Genomic DNA, 15708 nt, shown 5'->3' on the forward strand with positions numbered 1-15708 from the left:
AAGTGTGAGCAGGAAGCTTCCTAGTTCAAAATCTTACCTCAGCCATGAATTTACAACATGGCCTCAGTACTATTGAGAATAATGTATGCAAAATACCATATAAAGTTTATCATCACACTAAAAGCTGTGTTCTCCAATATAATTGTATTTGATATTAATCTTATTTATTGTAATATTTTCAAATGCTGATTACCAGGATAAACAACTAACAGTTGTTGCTAAATACTTCCATGTTTATGAGAATGCAACTTGATATTGACTATAATGCACTGTTAAAATCATTTGAGATAAATGTCAAATGCGCGCGCACACACAGTGCAGCAAAACAGTTTCTTAAAGTTGTGGTAGATAAGTCCTTCTATTTTATTGAGCAGCCCAAGCTACTGTTGGATTGGATACAGAACTCTGCTTGGCAGCCCCTAGCACGACCTTCCAAAAGTTTGGGAGACCCTCTGTAACATCATGGGAGGTGGGCTGGGGGCTGCAAGGGAATGGAGGCAAATCAAGTGAAAACTGCCCCCACCCCTTCCCCTCCTTCAGCGGGAAACCTTTGCTGGATTCCAGTTTCTCCACAAATGAAAGGAGCCCTTCCACTGAAATTGTGACTTTCTTGTGTACAGTTTTCTTGTGAATTTTAATACTTAACCAAATCTTCATTGCACTCTGCAAGCATAACCATACTGAACTAATTATTTAAGCCAAAGTAACAGGTATTGGTTCCAGCTTGAACAAAATGCAGATTTTCCATAGCGATAACGATGCTTTCATTTCATATATTGTTGGCTCCTTTGTGCTTTCTATTGTTTCCTTTTCACAAGGCTGCTTGGCGGTTTTATGCTACTGATTGCAGACGAACAAACCTGACAGCCACTTGGCGATATTATGAAAGTATTCTTCCATCCCTTAGGCATGTATCAGTGCTACAAATGACACAAAAATGTCATGACTTGTATTGGTATACTAATACGCTTTTCTTTTCTTTTTTGTTTCATCCCCTGCTCCCTCTTGCCTTTATTTCCCTTTCTTTATCATATATTCTGCATGTAGTGTGTATGGCGTAGTTATGCGGCTGATGAGAAATCTGTTTCCATTGCTACCTGGAAGCCTCATTTGAAGGCCTTGCATACCTGCAGCCCTACAAAGTAGGTAAAAATTTGGCAGTTGGTGCTGTACTTGATGTCTGTTTTGAGCCTATAAAAATCAGCATGTGGTTTTGTCTTGTTGTCCCCCCCCCCTTAATACCATTTATTAAGGAACTTAGGCAGCAAACTGGGACAATTACACATCCTCCAAACATAATGACAAATCGGATTCCCATTTTCTTTTGTTTCTGAGCCATTATTACAACAAAGCAATAGAAGATTTTTTCCGCCACCAAGTCCTCAAAACCCTGCTGGAAGTTAATCTTCTAATAGCATCTAGGCAAAATATTACCTGTGTTGGACTCAGTTAATGCTAATTCATCCTACTTCACATGGTTGGTGATATATTATTCCAATCTCTAGGGCACCACACTGGCTACCCCTGCATTATTTATTGTCGATTTCTAGCAGCTTAGACCTGCTGACTTCCATTGGTTTCTCTCAATCTAATTGTGCTTAGAGTTAGAAGAAAAAGCAGGCGTATAAACAGCATGTAGGTCAAAGGGCCACACTAATTTATACCAGCAGAGGTTTTGTCTTGTTACTATTCAGATTAGGAAAAGACTGAATGAAACCCAACCAACTGGGTAATTCACCACAAACAATTTGCTGCTTCTTTCAGTTTGCAGTACTGTGCTTTTTGCATAAAGCTGCTGTGTTTTTCTTTTTCTTTGTAATAAACAGAAGCTTAAATGTCACCATGTTATCCTTACTGTCAATTACATTCCACATGTTTCCTCTTCCTGTGAGAAACCTGTGTAGGAGGGTGTTAGTAATAAAACTGATACGGCTGTTCTTCATTCCCATTAGATGGGTCATACTGATATGAATCCTGGGAAACATCTATTTTCAGTGGGAGAGAAATGCGTAGCTTTCTACTTCTATGTGTAATGGAAATGCAGATAACAATATCATTTCATCATATATGTTCCTTGTTAGATAATCATAGTTAACAAAGAAACAGTCCCTATTCATTTGAGGGAAGAATTTGGTTGAGAGAAACATGCCTATTGCAGAAATTCCATATTAAAGAATAATCAAAATACAGTGGTACCTCTGGTTGCGAACGGGATCTGTTCCGGAGGCCTGTTTGCAACCTGAAAAGGACGCAGCCCGCGTCTGCGCGGGTCGCGATTCGCCGCTTCTGCGCATGCACATGACATCGTTTTGTGCATCTGCGTGAGCGGCGAAACCCAGAAGTAACCCGTTCCTGTACTTCCGGGTCGCCGCAGTACGCAACCTGAAGCAAACGTAACATGAGGTATGACTGTACTGTTTTTTAATTACAAACACACATGCAACAATATCAACTGGGCATCCTTCTAGGAATTATGACAACAAAATCATGCTTGTATTATCTACATAAGAAAGTGTTTTCCAGAGGAAAGTTCTAGAAGTTTGGAATGGATTTTAGCATGTTTTCATATGGCACAGCAATTCTTGTTATTTCTTTTGCTTTAAAAACTGTCACCAAACCATTTTGAGCTGTAAGAATAAGTGAAGATGGAAAACAAATAGATTCTGAACAAGAATCCTATACACTCCTAAACTCCTTACTCTCTCCTCTAGAGCTGAGACTTTGGTGTGTACTACCTTTCTTACAGAAGGGAACTGAAAGTTATGTGGAGTTCTCAAGACCCATTTGTTGTGGCTAAACTATAATTGTTACTGCTATTTTACCTAACAACAATAAAATATGGGGCAGACATACAACTGTTTAAAAAGACAAAGGGTGGCAGAGAGAGATTATGTTTAAGTCTAGTTTGTCTTCTCTTCCATTTTCCCCACTTGGATGGGCACAGAAAGCTGATTTGTAAATTTCATCTAATTGGCAGGCACAAAGCTCATGATTGCTCCACTGGAACTCCTAAAAGCTTCAAAATAAAAATATTTTGTTCTCAGAGGCCAGAAATGTTGGTTTTAATTGTGTTTTAGACAATCACTGTTTAGGCTTAAGAGTTAAGTAAGTTATGTAAACAGTTAAGTCATAGTCTGACTAAATATATCACAGTGCACTTCTGGCCAACGAAAAATATTATCTGACATCAGTCCTCTGTGTGAAATCTCAGGTCCCAATTATTAAGTCAAATGTGCTCCATTAAAACAGATATCTGCATCTAATAATAAGCCTACAGCTTTCTGTTATCTGTATATCAGCACCTGCATTTTGCCTAAATAAGTGCTTTGCCAACTCATTCAATAATGGTATGTTCTAAGCGCATTTAGCATGCCTTGAGGTGCTGTTCAAATATTTTTTCTGATGTCACGGTAGTTATATTAGACCCTGCTTGAATGTTTTGTGTTTGCTTTATAAAATGTTATTATTAAATGTATTAATTTGATTAACACAGCCAGCTGTGATATAGCATTTATCTTATAATGTTTGTAACCACATCATAATCGGTACTGCCAGCATAACAAATTTCTTTCTTCCCCAAACTTTCTCTCTTCCGTTATTGACACCTGAAGGAAAGAACAAGGGGAAGCATCTAGCAGGTTTGTGGTGTTTCTATGCATATAGTTTTAAAAATAAAAAACGTTGTTTGAGAATGGGTGCAGATCTCTGTGAATGCAGGCTCCAAATATATTGGCACAGTATTGACTAAAAAAGCTCATGCTCAGATCCAGTAATGGGAAGAATTTAAGTACAGAATTCTAATTTTTCTAGACAAAATAATATTGTGAGAACAGAATACTGTTCAGTATCATCTACAGATGCCTAGCAACATTTGCATATTTAATAATGGATTCTGCAGGAGTATGAACCTAGCACTATACTTCAGTGGATAACAGAATGATTGATCAAGACTTGAAAGACATTTGTCTCTTACTATCCAGGATAACGAATTAGGGCTAGATGAATCATCCCTTGTGACAAATGAAAACACCTCTTAGAATCTTCAGTAATTAAGTGCTTTATAAATAACTGAAATACCTAAACAAACAAGCAAACAGTCTGAAGGAGGGTGATGCCTTGTATATGATGGTTTTCCCCAGTACAACTTTTTAAATTGACACTTCTGTATATAAATTCAAAACTAATTTAGCTACTTAATAATTTAAATCACCAACTGACATAACTTTTAACTAAATAGTGTAGTTGTGATCAATTGAAAAGACTACGTATATGACTAAAACCTGAATGGTGGATGAATATTTTCACACACTTTGAGTTATCTCATTGTCATAACCCCCAGATCCATACCTTATGCATATTCACTCCTATTGCTGTCTAAACTCACAGAAGCAAACATCATTTGACAATCCTAACAACCACACAATCTGACTGCCTAGAGAGAGTGGGACCATGCTGGGTAGGCTGCTGTCATTTCAAATTTCCCTGCAGGTGAACATTATTATATTATAAGACAATACTCATCTGGTTTTGAGGATGAAAAGGGAATTTTGAAGGATCCCATTATATGAAGCAGGATAAACACTGTCAGGCATTTATGCACTGGCAGTATTTCTGATGTAAGTAGGGTCCACATAATAAAAATCGAAGGCCAAGGTCCATCTAGTCCAGTATCCTATTTTCAACAGTAACTGGACAAGTATCTCTGGAAGATCACAATCACAGCATGAAGGTATTCCTTTTGCTCCTTACATGTGGTAAACAAAAGTATGTTGCCTCTGAACATGGTTCCATTTAACTATCATGCTTAATAGCCAGAGATGTACCTATTTTTATACATAAATTTGTATGATTTTTTTAAAGCATGTAAGGCAATTCATAAAGCACAATGGAATCTCTTTCACTGTGATTCAATTCCACACTGGTCTAGTAACGTTTGTATGTCAGAAATACGTAAGCAAGGTGAATGGCCCTTCTCACATGGACCTCATCCACCTTGAGATCCCAAGGTCTCTATCCCAAGACATAAGAGACAAGTTAGAACCTCTTTGTTTTACTTTTGGGCTTGCACTTTCCCTCTTTTTTCAACATGGCCAATGATTGGGATAATGGGAATTGTAGTCACAACAACATCTTGAGGGCCATAGGGTCTGCACCCCTCCTCTATTTCTTAAAGCAATTTTAGTCATCTACGGCTCTTAATGTACTAGTAAGGTATACTGCAAATACAAGATCAAAGTTGCCTTGGATACATTACTCCAAATGTGAAATGCATTACTTAAAAAGGAGGCTATGGACCATCAAAGGGAAACTGCATATGCAGTCAGAGCTATCCCACTGCTGATTAGAGAAAGGAAATGTTCTCCTGTTGTGTATGGGTTGGTTGTTCCATCACCAGCAACAGGAATCCTGTTATACTCTGGATCCCAGTCAGAAATTTCAAGATTGGGTGAGAGCCACTTCTAACAGCTGCCAGAACCAATTTCATATTGTTCTCTTTCACATGTCCTCCTAGTGGTGCAGCAATAAAACTGCTAGCACATTTGCAAAGTTTAGCAGGGTTTAGTATGGTTTCAAGTTGGATAGGAGAACACTTGTTGAGATTCCTGCATTGCAAGCAGATGGATTTAGTTGATCCTTGGGGTCACTTCCAAATGTACAATTCCATGATTCTATGTATATAATTAGCCTGACTGCTAATGCACATTTAATCCATTGTCTAGAAGTAAGTAAAACTGATATATAAACAAAACTTGGTCAGCACTGTTGCCACACTCAAGTTACTACCATAACTATTAAAAACTAAAACAGTGTTTTAAGATATTCCAAAAGGCCTGTGGAATTTATTCACAAACCTCCCACTAACTTTCATGGAGTTAATATTTAAGATATTTCAAGATCTTGAAGCATCTTTGCCAGGCTTCCTCAACCTCGTCCCTCCAGACTTTTTTTTGGCCTACAACTCCCATGATCCCTAGCTAGCAGGACCAGTGGTCAGGGATGATGGGAATTGTAGTCTGAAAACACCTGGAAGGCTGGGGTTGAGGAAGCCTGATCTTTGCTATGAATAGACCCAGCTCAACAAATCATATAAACTTAATTTTCTTCATTAACATTCATATAAACATATACACTTGAAAAATAAGAAATACAAGACTATTGTAGAGATAAGAGACATTCATAAAAAATAAGGTTTAATAAAAGGCATCACTGTTCTTAGTTTGTATTAGCTATCATACTTTGGGTACAGGGGTAGATAACCTTTTTGCTGTTGAAGACTGCAGTCCCTCAGGGGTAAGGAACTGCATACCACAAGCCATGGGTAAGGCCAGAGTTGGTTAAGTGAGGCTCCCACCCTTTCCTTTCCTGTCACCCATTTTACCCCCATTTCCTCCCTTCTTGCCACCTGCATGAAATTAGGCCAAGAGACACAGAGGTGGCCCACGTATGCTTTAAGACCAATGTAACAACCATATATCTACTGTAAATATGACTTCAGCATTTTAAAAACAACACACTCTTCAGTTGGCACCCTAGGCTGAGTATTATTTATTTTCTGTATTGCATATTTCAATATACAATATACAATTTCTCATTTAACTGACAACATACCCAGGTTAAAGGCTCAGGAATTGTTGGTCACCCAAAGCCACAAAGTAAGCATAATGGGACTTAAGCTCCCAAGCCAGTGATCCACAGAGGGTGGGGGCTAGCTATGCCTTCTTGTGGTTAATCAGTAGCCCATAGTTCCTAGTAGTTCTTAAAGTGTGGCCTACACGTATCAGCCTACATCACTTATAATCTGATACTTTGCATTAACTGATAGTATAATTGCAACATACTGTACTGTGGTGCATTTTCAGCTACTGAAAGTTAAATTCCCAGTTCAAATTTTCTTCATGGCAGCTGCTCTGTTTAGCAACTCTCATATGGGTTGAGCAGCTGCTGAATATTCCTGATTTAGAGTGTAGAAGCAAATCATGTAGTGGGGATATTCTTATGGTAAGCATAAGTGACTTGCTCTGTGGTACTTAATGGTGCCAGTGTCACTTGAGTAGCCATGTCTTGAGATGCTGTTCTCAGCCAGTGTGCAGGAATATCTATGCCCAAGGACAAGGTACCATTTTTAACCGAAGGGCCATGTTTGCTCATGGACAACCTTCTGCCAGTGGTGTTTGGGACAAGAAAAAAGTAAGTGGAGTAATGTATGTGGCTCTTCTTACCTTTGTAGGATACATTCCAGCCATACAAAATTCAGAGGCATTACCTCAGTTCAAGGGCACATTCCAGGCAGGCAAAAACACTCAAAGGGAGACATGAAGCAGGGCAGATGAGGTGTGGCTTGGGGAGAGCAGGTATGGTCTAGCAATGGGATGTGCCCTGAGAAGAGTCCTGAGAGCCAGACAGGGGGACCTGCAGGGCCACATTCAGCTTCTATGCCTCTGGTTCCTTACCTATGATGTACAGAGTTTAGTCTTTTAATAAACATATCAGCATTAATATTCACAGGCAAAATAATAATAATAATAATAAATAAGTAACAAGGCAGTAATATTTATATTATGAGCTGTATCCAATGGATTCCTGTGCAGCCCCCCTAAATCTGCTTTAGGGAATTGAGGGCCTCTCCAGAGCAGATTTGGGAGTGGTGCAGCGGGGAGGGGAAACAGCTGAAAATGGCTTCCTTCCTGTTCTGCTGACAAAAGCCAGTGGATACAACCTTAGTAATGTTAACCCTTAACTGATGTTTTAAATTCTATTTTTAAATAAACAATATTTTAGATTTTTTCTGTTTTGCTAGGTGTTGCATATTTATGACTGTGACTATCAAATAGGTTTCCCTTTTAATGGAAAAACTGCACAAACTATTGAGCATAACATACATTGTCAGTTGCACTTCAGTTTACCTTTTTTGGAAATTGAGGTGAAGGACAATATATTTTGTACTGACCATGAGTAAACCACAATTTCTACACATTCCAGTTAAAATTTGTTGTTCACAAGAAGCTTTGCTTAAAAGATAGCTTGACATATAACCTACATAAGATTGCTGAAAGCTTAAATAGGTTATCAATTACTGAGGGCTGTCAACAGAGAAATGAATTTTACTCCATTAGGAAGATGGGCTTTTACTATTCTGTTATATTGTAGTAATATATTCTGATCCTGAACTTGTCTTTGGATATACATTGCAGGAGTTTTGTCTTAGATGAATGTTCAGGACTTTTGACTGTCATTTCTGGATACATTTCGTTATAATCACAATTCTGACTTCTGTTTGACACAGCAATCTTACATTTTACAATTGGCTTGTAAATTTTAAGAAACAAAAACGGTAGCGGTCTGACTTGCCTTACACGGAAAACCTAACCCCTTTCCTCACATGGAATGCTTAGTAATATGATCCTCTATTTCCCCTCACTCCTAGTAAGCTTTATAGTAATAAACAGAAGCTCTTCAGGATGTACACCTCTCGGAAACATAGGTATCCAGCATCCTGTCTATTCACATGATATTTGGGAATGCCAACTAACATCAGGTGCATGAAGAGTTTATTTCCCCTTCTTAATGCTTTACAGTTTTTACTCTTCAAAGGGTTCTTCATTATTTGGCTGGGTCGCCCACTACAATTGCTTGTAATTTTCCTTGTTGCTTGCTGCCTGCAATTATATACCAAAATAGCCACGCACAAAGAAATTGCCTCTTATGATTTGTGTAGCAATAATCTAAATACTCCACACAATGGGACAAGTGCGATGTTGCAGTGCCTTAGTTTAAGACTATTTGTGCTCTTCCGTCTGATATGCTTGAGCTAAGAAATAGCTATGAATGATTCTAATAACTAAGTTTTCCTGAGTCCAATATGATTTTTGCAATAGTGGTGTTTGGTGTTTCCACATTGTTTGGTTGTAAAGTTAGGCAGCTATAATCACAGACCACTTGCAAAGCAATTACAGTAGTAGATGTTTTGCACTTCTGAAGTCATTGTGGCCTAGCTTGTGGGGACTGTGCTAGGTGAAGTGCAGTGTACAGTGTGCAGAACTGCATGTTCAAACAGTTGTTTACTCCAACTGGAATCTCTTGACCTCTTTGCCATTTAACCAAAAATAGTAATTACTATTTTTGGATCTCAAGGGGGAAATCCCCTGTTCCCTGCCAAAGGGGGGGGGGGTACATCAAGTTTCCAAGAAGTAATATCAAATCAAAAAGATTCTTGATTTTTAAAAAAATCAATAAAGTAAGAATTCATTGTTGGCATGTGTCTGTCTTGGGAGACAATGGAAGAGTGCCTTCGGGGGTAAAGTCAAACTGTTGGAGAGTTCTAGCGCCTGCTGTGGCTGTTGAGAATGATAACAGGAGAGACATGTTTTATTGCCAGTGGGGCAGAAGAAGGCACCTGGTTTTGCACATGCAAATTGCTTATAGCAGTTATAAATCTATGAGAAGGCAATGACTGGGAACAAAATTTGATCAATGTCATTCTTCCGTAGAACTTGGAAATGCACTTTGTGCATGATAACTGCTTTATGGATTTGGTCCTAAGGCCTAATTCATACACTGAATGAGTGGCAGAGCGGGTGCTTTAAAACATCATTGTGAATACTGTTCCACATGCACAGCGAACCATTTATGTAAATAAAACCCTATGTAGTTCTAGGAGGTTTTCCTAACACCATTGCAGCCCCTCGTTTTTGTGGTTTCCGATTATGTATTTAAAAGTTGGTGGAACAACACAGCAACTTCTACATAGCTGCATTTTCAGTGTGTGAATCAGGTCTGAGCCTACTTACATCTTCTATCCCACAAATGTTGATGATAATTCAGCAAAATTATTGTTATTATTAGTAGTACTAGTTGTATTTTAATTTATTACCCACCCTTCACCCTAGGGTCCCAGGGTGGATTACAGCAACTAAAATATGTCTAAAACAGTTAAAAACAGCTTACAATCATATACAAAAAAAATAAATCTCGGCAGTTTTCCTGTGTAGCTCTGCTATGATACCACAGTGACCTCTAGTGTTGCGAACAGATATAGGAAAAAGCAGAAAAATACAGAACTCACAAAAACATGGCAGTGTGTAGATACAGGAGTGAAATATCACAAAAGAAAAAAGCAATCAAGGCATTTGGAAGGGAAAAAGAGCTACATCTAGTGACTTGAAACAATATTCAGAGTAATATCCAGACCTATCAACTGTCCTACTTTTTTTGTAGGAAATATCCAGTTATGTTGGTTTGTAGTTATAGCTTAGACTTGAGCTCATAAAACCAGCTACGAACCTTAATGAACTTCAAATAATGTCATTTGCAAGCTAGCTATAAGCAGATTCCCTAGATTATTATTTTACTCAGTAAGAACAGAACAGAATAATTCTTCAGTTTACTCTTCAACCTTAAAAAATACAAGGGTAACTTTTACTTTTAGCAGCCATTTAGGAATGTAATCCAAATGAAGGCAAGTATTAAATTATCTACAGAAGTTTCCTCATCTTTATTTCTATTAGGTAGAGGACCATACTAGGTCCTAAGTAATACTTCTGTATGAGAGACAATTGCTTACGTGATGGAACTTTTCTTTCTTGCATACTGCTCTTTTTTATGTTTACCATCTGAATTTCCTGGAAGATAGCTTGCAGATAGCCTAGGCGGTTGTTCCACATCTGGAGCTGTATGTAGTTTTACCACCTCTCATTTCGAGGGTAAAAATATTGCTTTATCCTGCCTGTTTCTATTGGCATTCCTATAGTGAGTATAAGTTGTGCTCTGGCCTTGCATTCATTGCAATGGGGCAGGGGGATTTGGAGGTGGGCCTTCATAGCACATCTCCACAATTCCATACGCTAAATCATATGAACACTTATATTTATGTGTTTCTGATTGCCATTTCTGTTTGCATAACTCTCTACCACAGTCATAGTTCAGTCTCCAGCTTTCAAGCAATATTTATTATAATTATACCTATCAAGTATATCCTTGGGGCAGTGGGGGGGGGGAGGGAGAGAGAATAAAACAAAGTATATAACCTGAGCTATATGTAGGCAGCAGTGTTGGGAAAAAAGAAGAAACAGAGTATAAATACAAAAAATACAGTAGGCTAATGACCCGCAGGATCCCTTCCAACTGTACAATTCTATTATTGTTCCATCAAGACAAACATTTTGGTTTCCCTCACTGAGCATTCCTCCCCCCATGTCCAATTCTGGGGGTTCTCCTGGCAGCCTCAGAGCCAATATGGGGGGGGGGAGGAAAGCTTCATTGAACAAATGGATATCCTTGTGTAGAGTTTCTGCTGATGGGATTCTTTAGTTGAATCTTGCCCAATAGTTAAGGGGAATGACATGCTATAAGAAGCAAAGGGATTTAAAAATGCACACTTTTATGGTTAAGCAGGGAGATTAGATTAAGACAGTTCTGGAAACAGGTACTCTCTCAGCAACTAAGAACTTTTTAATACAATGTTTCTAATATTAAATTGTGGTAATATGATTTTAGTACTCCCTCCATTTGTCCAGCATGTGCTTGATTTGTTGCATATGATCTCCTGCCTGATCTCTGCTTGCACTGCGGATAAGATGTACTAAGTTGCATGTGCAATTTTTATTATTATCTATAAACATCATAACAATGGTGCCTCATAATTTCATTTTATATTCTCATACAGAACATTTCCTTTTTAGATTGGAGCTAGGCATAGGGAACAGTACGTTGTAAAGTTTCTCGGTAATTCTAGAACACACTTCCATTTACAATGCTTTGTGTATTGTCATGCTGCAGTAAGATGCAAGGACCATGACAAGTGGAGCGGACAGGACCTCAACTTGATTAGCAGCTATATCAACAGGCAGATAATCTTTGCCACATGTATCTTAATGGCCCCTAAGGATTTGCTTCTACAAGAACTTTATGTTCTTACTGCAGAAACCAGTAAAATCTGGTCCAGTTCTAGAGATTTTTCCACTTGCAATACAAACATCATATTTTCTGTCTAACTCCCTGCCCATTCAAGAAGCAAAGAGCAATGGCAGAGCTAAATCTATGAACTCCAGCACCATTCCACATCTCTTCCAACATGGAACCTCCATTTGTGTCTTACTGATGTATAGTGACTGGCTACAACCCCAGGCACACGTACTAGAGTGTGTCCTATTTAATTTAGACATACCTCTGAGTAATTTTTTTTTAGGATTACACCATGCAAACATTACTAGTGTTCAGCTGAGAGTAATGTATATATTTCACATGAAAATGTGAACGAAGATTACTCTGCAACTTTTAATTTCTGAATGCCCTTTTTCTGCAAGTAAACAAGAGAGTCATTCAAAAATAAGCAGCCTGCATCTTTGATGTTTTTGTTTAGATGTGAAATCTGAAGCTATAGAGCATCTTTGATCCGCTAACAGTTGACTGATTTTCCAACCCCAGTTCATTAGTGTGCTTTGGGGCTATCAGCTGCAAGAAATTCACCAGTGTATGTCACACTCTTGTGAAACTCATTTCATTGATAATACATATTAGATATTTTGTTAATTTTCTTAATGTTTGTTTTTGTCTTGTCCAAATGAGTGTTGTAATACGGAATTTGAAATGTAATGTTTGCTAATAATGTTTGTTGAGTATTAAAGTCTTGTTTTGGGGGGAAATGCATGTATAACAAAAATAATCTTGCTTGCTGTAACTCTTAACAAATGGCATGCAAAAAAAGCACTTGACAATATTATTCCTAGATTATTAGAAATGCACTGACTTATGCTATGCTACTTTAAGACATAGCTACAACTGTCTAAAGGTTTAAAACTGAAGCTTTGCTATGACATTTGATAAGCTTTTATATTTATTTTACTTTATTTCATTTTTTATAATATAGGACGTAAACAATATATTTTTTTACTCATTAGATAACACAAAAGGATTATAATCCCTAGGATATTGAAAATGAAATGAAAATAAAATTATACAGAAAATAGGAATTGTACATGCACCCATTGTCCCTTATATGAGGGGAATATATAACGCCAAAACTTATGAGAGCCACTGCAAAGGGGAGGAATGCCACAATTCTTCCTTCTCCTGAGATCCCTCCACAAGACTGGAGTATGCACCTGAGGATCTTTGCCTTATTACCCCAATCCAGCAATATGATCTAGGTGGGAGGGTTCATGTGCTGGCATGAAATTATCTCTCTTCCCAGAACAGCTTTCCCATTCATTTCAGTGAAGGGAGCTGTTTTACACAGCCATTCCTTTGAAATGAAAGGTGACTCCCCCTCCACACATATAATAGATTCATATAAGCATCTGAGTGCACCCTGTTCAGTAGATTGGGACATATATGTACATCTATTCAGCACTGTACAACAATTACAGTGAGTTGGAATGAAGTATGAAGTAAAATAAATTTTCTGCTTTCACAGTCAAAAACTGAGCTTTAAGGAACGGGTACGGATGGCTAGCCCACGTGGACAGAGTATCAAGAACAGGCAAGCTTCAGTTGGTGACAGGCGATCACCAAGTACTGATATTACGGCAGAGGGCAGCCCAACAAAAGTCCAAAAGAGCTGGAGCTTCAATGACCGAACACGCTTCCGACCTTCCCTACGTTTGAAGAGTTCACAGCCTAAGCCAGTGCCAGATAGTAAGGTTTATTTGTTTTTTTAAAATATCAAGTGTTTTACTCATTGTAGTTATCATCCAGCTTACAACCACAAATTTGACTTTCATCATAGCAAAGCCACACAGACATTTAGGAGGTTCTGTGCTTTGATCCTAATCTTGCTGAAGCCATGCTTCTCCTACTGCTGCTTAATTTAAAGGTACTTTATGTGTTTGTACCTTCACATATACAGGGCAGTCCAGAGATTATATGGGCTCTCTCCTATCCAACTGTATCTGGTCATTAACAGGCAGGCTCCAAACCCTATCGTACCTGTGTACAACGGAGGGATGAAATCCTTCTGGTGATAGTCTCTCATACTACATGGGATATAGTACGCTCTGGCACTCATCACGATGTCTCAATGCGACAGAAGCGGTTTAGTCATGCTGGCCACATGTGGACAAACACCAGCTCCCTTGGCCTGAAAAGCGAGATGAGCGCTGCACTCCATAGTCACCTTTGGTTGGACTTAACTGTCCAGGAGTCCTTTACCTTTTACAAACTGGAAAGGGTGCCACCAAGTCCAAGAGGACACCAAAGTAGTTTACAAGCAGCGTCAAGGAAGTTTCTTTCAGAAAATGGAAGTCTTACCCAAATGAGACACATACATACACATGAAGAGAGAACTTCGACAAAAGAAATGAAAGTAGACCAAAAAATGTAAAGAGCATATTGCTTTAAAAAAAGACCCATTCTGGCTTAATAATAATAATATTATCAGAACTAGGAAGCCAACTACAGAGCTGGTTGGATAACAAGAGAGATAAGTATTTCCCAAAGGAGACTGCAGAAAAGCTGGATGAATTCTGTGTGGCTTTTTGCACTATAGAAGATTCCTAATATTTTAGGAGGGAGATCTGACAAACTAGCCAAATAGAACATTCTAGGCCTTTTGGATGAATTCAAAATAAACAAACCTCCTTGGTCTGCTTGACCAACTCATCTGGAAATCAAAAGGTATCACAGCCCCCCCCAAAAAGTTTTGCCTACTTTTAGTTCTTTTTTTATTACTGTGAACAGAACCTACATTTAAAGCTACTTTTGTTACATGCTGGTAGTAGGCCATGTTCTAAAACTATTCAGTTTGAATTTGTGGTTTTTTTCCTAAAGGAATCTATTTAATCTGTATCCAAACCATTTAATCTTTCCAGCCTGTTATATGAGATAATTAGTATTCAATATATCTTGAAGGGATGGTGCAACTTACTAACCCATCAAAGTGTTCCATCATGAGAAAGTGCACAGACATTTCACGTTATTAATTAAAAAGAACTCTACAAGGATGCATTTGATTTCCATTCCTGTTTTTGTAAACTCACACGAATTCTGCCCTTTCATTGTCTTCAGTGTGATTTTGAGGTCGTCAGGGTTAGAAACTTATTTTTAAAAATGGAAACACTGTTATGGCATCCTCAATTTACTTCTTCCCTTGTCCTTTTATATTATTTATGTCTTTTTAATGACTATTTTCATTTGTACAAAAACACTTTCTTCTCAGTTGAACTGTCTTGCTCTCTGGTCAGTCTCTATTCAGTTCCTTAGTGGTTTACAATGAATAATTTTCATATATAATACACTTTCCTGATAGATCTGCATGGTTTACAAGACATATATTAAGAATGACAGGTGTTTGTTTAATGAGTGTTGCCTACCTAGGCTTGCCAGCTTTTTTGCAGCTGATGCATCATTGCATCTCCATAACACATAGTGTTTCAGCAGCTGAAGTTTTTGCTTTTCTGAGTTAAAAAGCAAAAAAGGGGTAACAATCCTGTGGCCATCCCAATCACCATCCCTTCCCCATCATAGTCAGATCTGTGAACTACACAGGACATTGGAATAAGTATGATTGGTACCCTCCGGCGAACCAACCGGAGTGCCTGAGTTCAAAGCATTGTATGAGAAACTACCCAGAGTTAAGGAAGAAAAAGCAAAGAAAGCCACAGTATAGTGACTATAGTCTACTGTTTCATGATGGAATCATTAAGTCACAGTTAAAATGTGATTATCATTTTAACCATAGAACTATTGCTCTTACGGCTTTTAAGACATCTTGCA

At 38.2% G+C, this 15708-nt stretch overlaps 2 protein-coding genes across 25 annotated transcripts in view; one reads left to right on the forward strand and one right to left on the reverse strand.

The window, feature by feature from the left end:
- The window catches only part of KCNQ5 (potassium voltage-gated channel subfamily Q member 5), a 247978-nt gene that overhangs the window by 225583 nt on the left and 6687 nt on the right, over positions 1 to 15708 (forward strand). For 3 of the 4 annotated variants that reach the window (XM_083497362.1, XM_083497363.1, XM_083497364.1), the window contains 3 exons: positions 1048 to 1142; positions 3612 to 3638; positions 13412 to 13632. In XM_083497362.1, coding sequence (XP_083353488.1) covers positions 1048 to 1142; positions 3612 to 3638; positions 13412 to 13632 — 343 coding nt within the window. Of the gene's footprint in view, positions 1 to 1047; positions 1143 to 3611; positions 3639 to 8425; positions 8483 to 13411; positions 13633 to 15708 lie in introns of all 4 variants that reach the window. The other variant, XM_083497365.1, reaches the window with a different exon arrangement.
- LOC310704212 (uncharacterized protein) overlaps positions 1 to 15708 on the reverse strand; it is a 162190-nt gene that overhangs the window by 122191 nt on the left and 24291 nt on the right. For 10 of the 21 annotated variants that reach the window (XR_014524634.1, XR_014524635.1, XR_014524636.1 and 7 more), the window contains one exon: positions 7221 to 7451. The exons of 3 other annotated variants lie outside the window; for them this stretch is intronic. Coding sequence is in view for 5 of the 18 variants with exons in the window: in XM_083497410.1 (XP_083353536.1) it covers positions 881 to 920 (40 nt within the window). In the remaining 13 variants the exon portion in view is untranslated. Of the gene's footprint in view, positions 1 to 790; positions 921 to 2504; positions 2628 to 3644; positions 5604 to 7220; positions 7452 to 15708 lie in introns of those variants that run through there. 8 more of the 21 variants (XM_083497410.1, XM_083497409.1, XM_083497408.1 and 5 more) reach the window with 4 other exon arrangements.

This window comes from Podarcis liolepis (assembly GCF_965112155.1).
Source record: "Podarcis liolepis genome assembly, chromosome: 3".
NCBI lineage: Eukaryota > Metazoa > Chordata > Lepidosauria > Squamata > Lacertidae > Podarcis > Podarcis liolepis.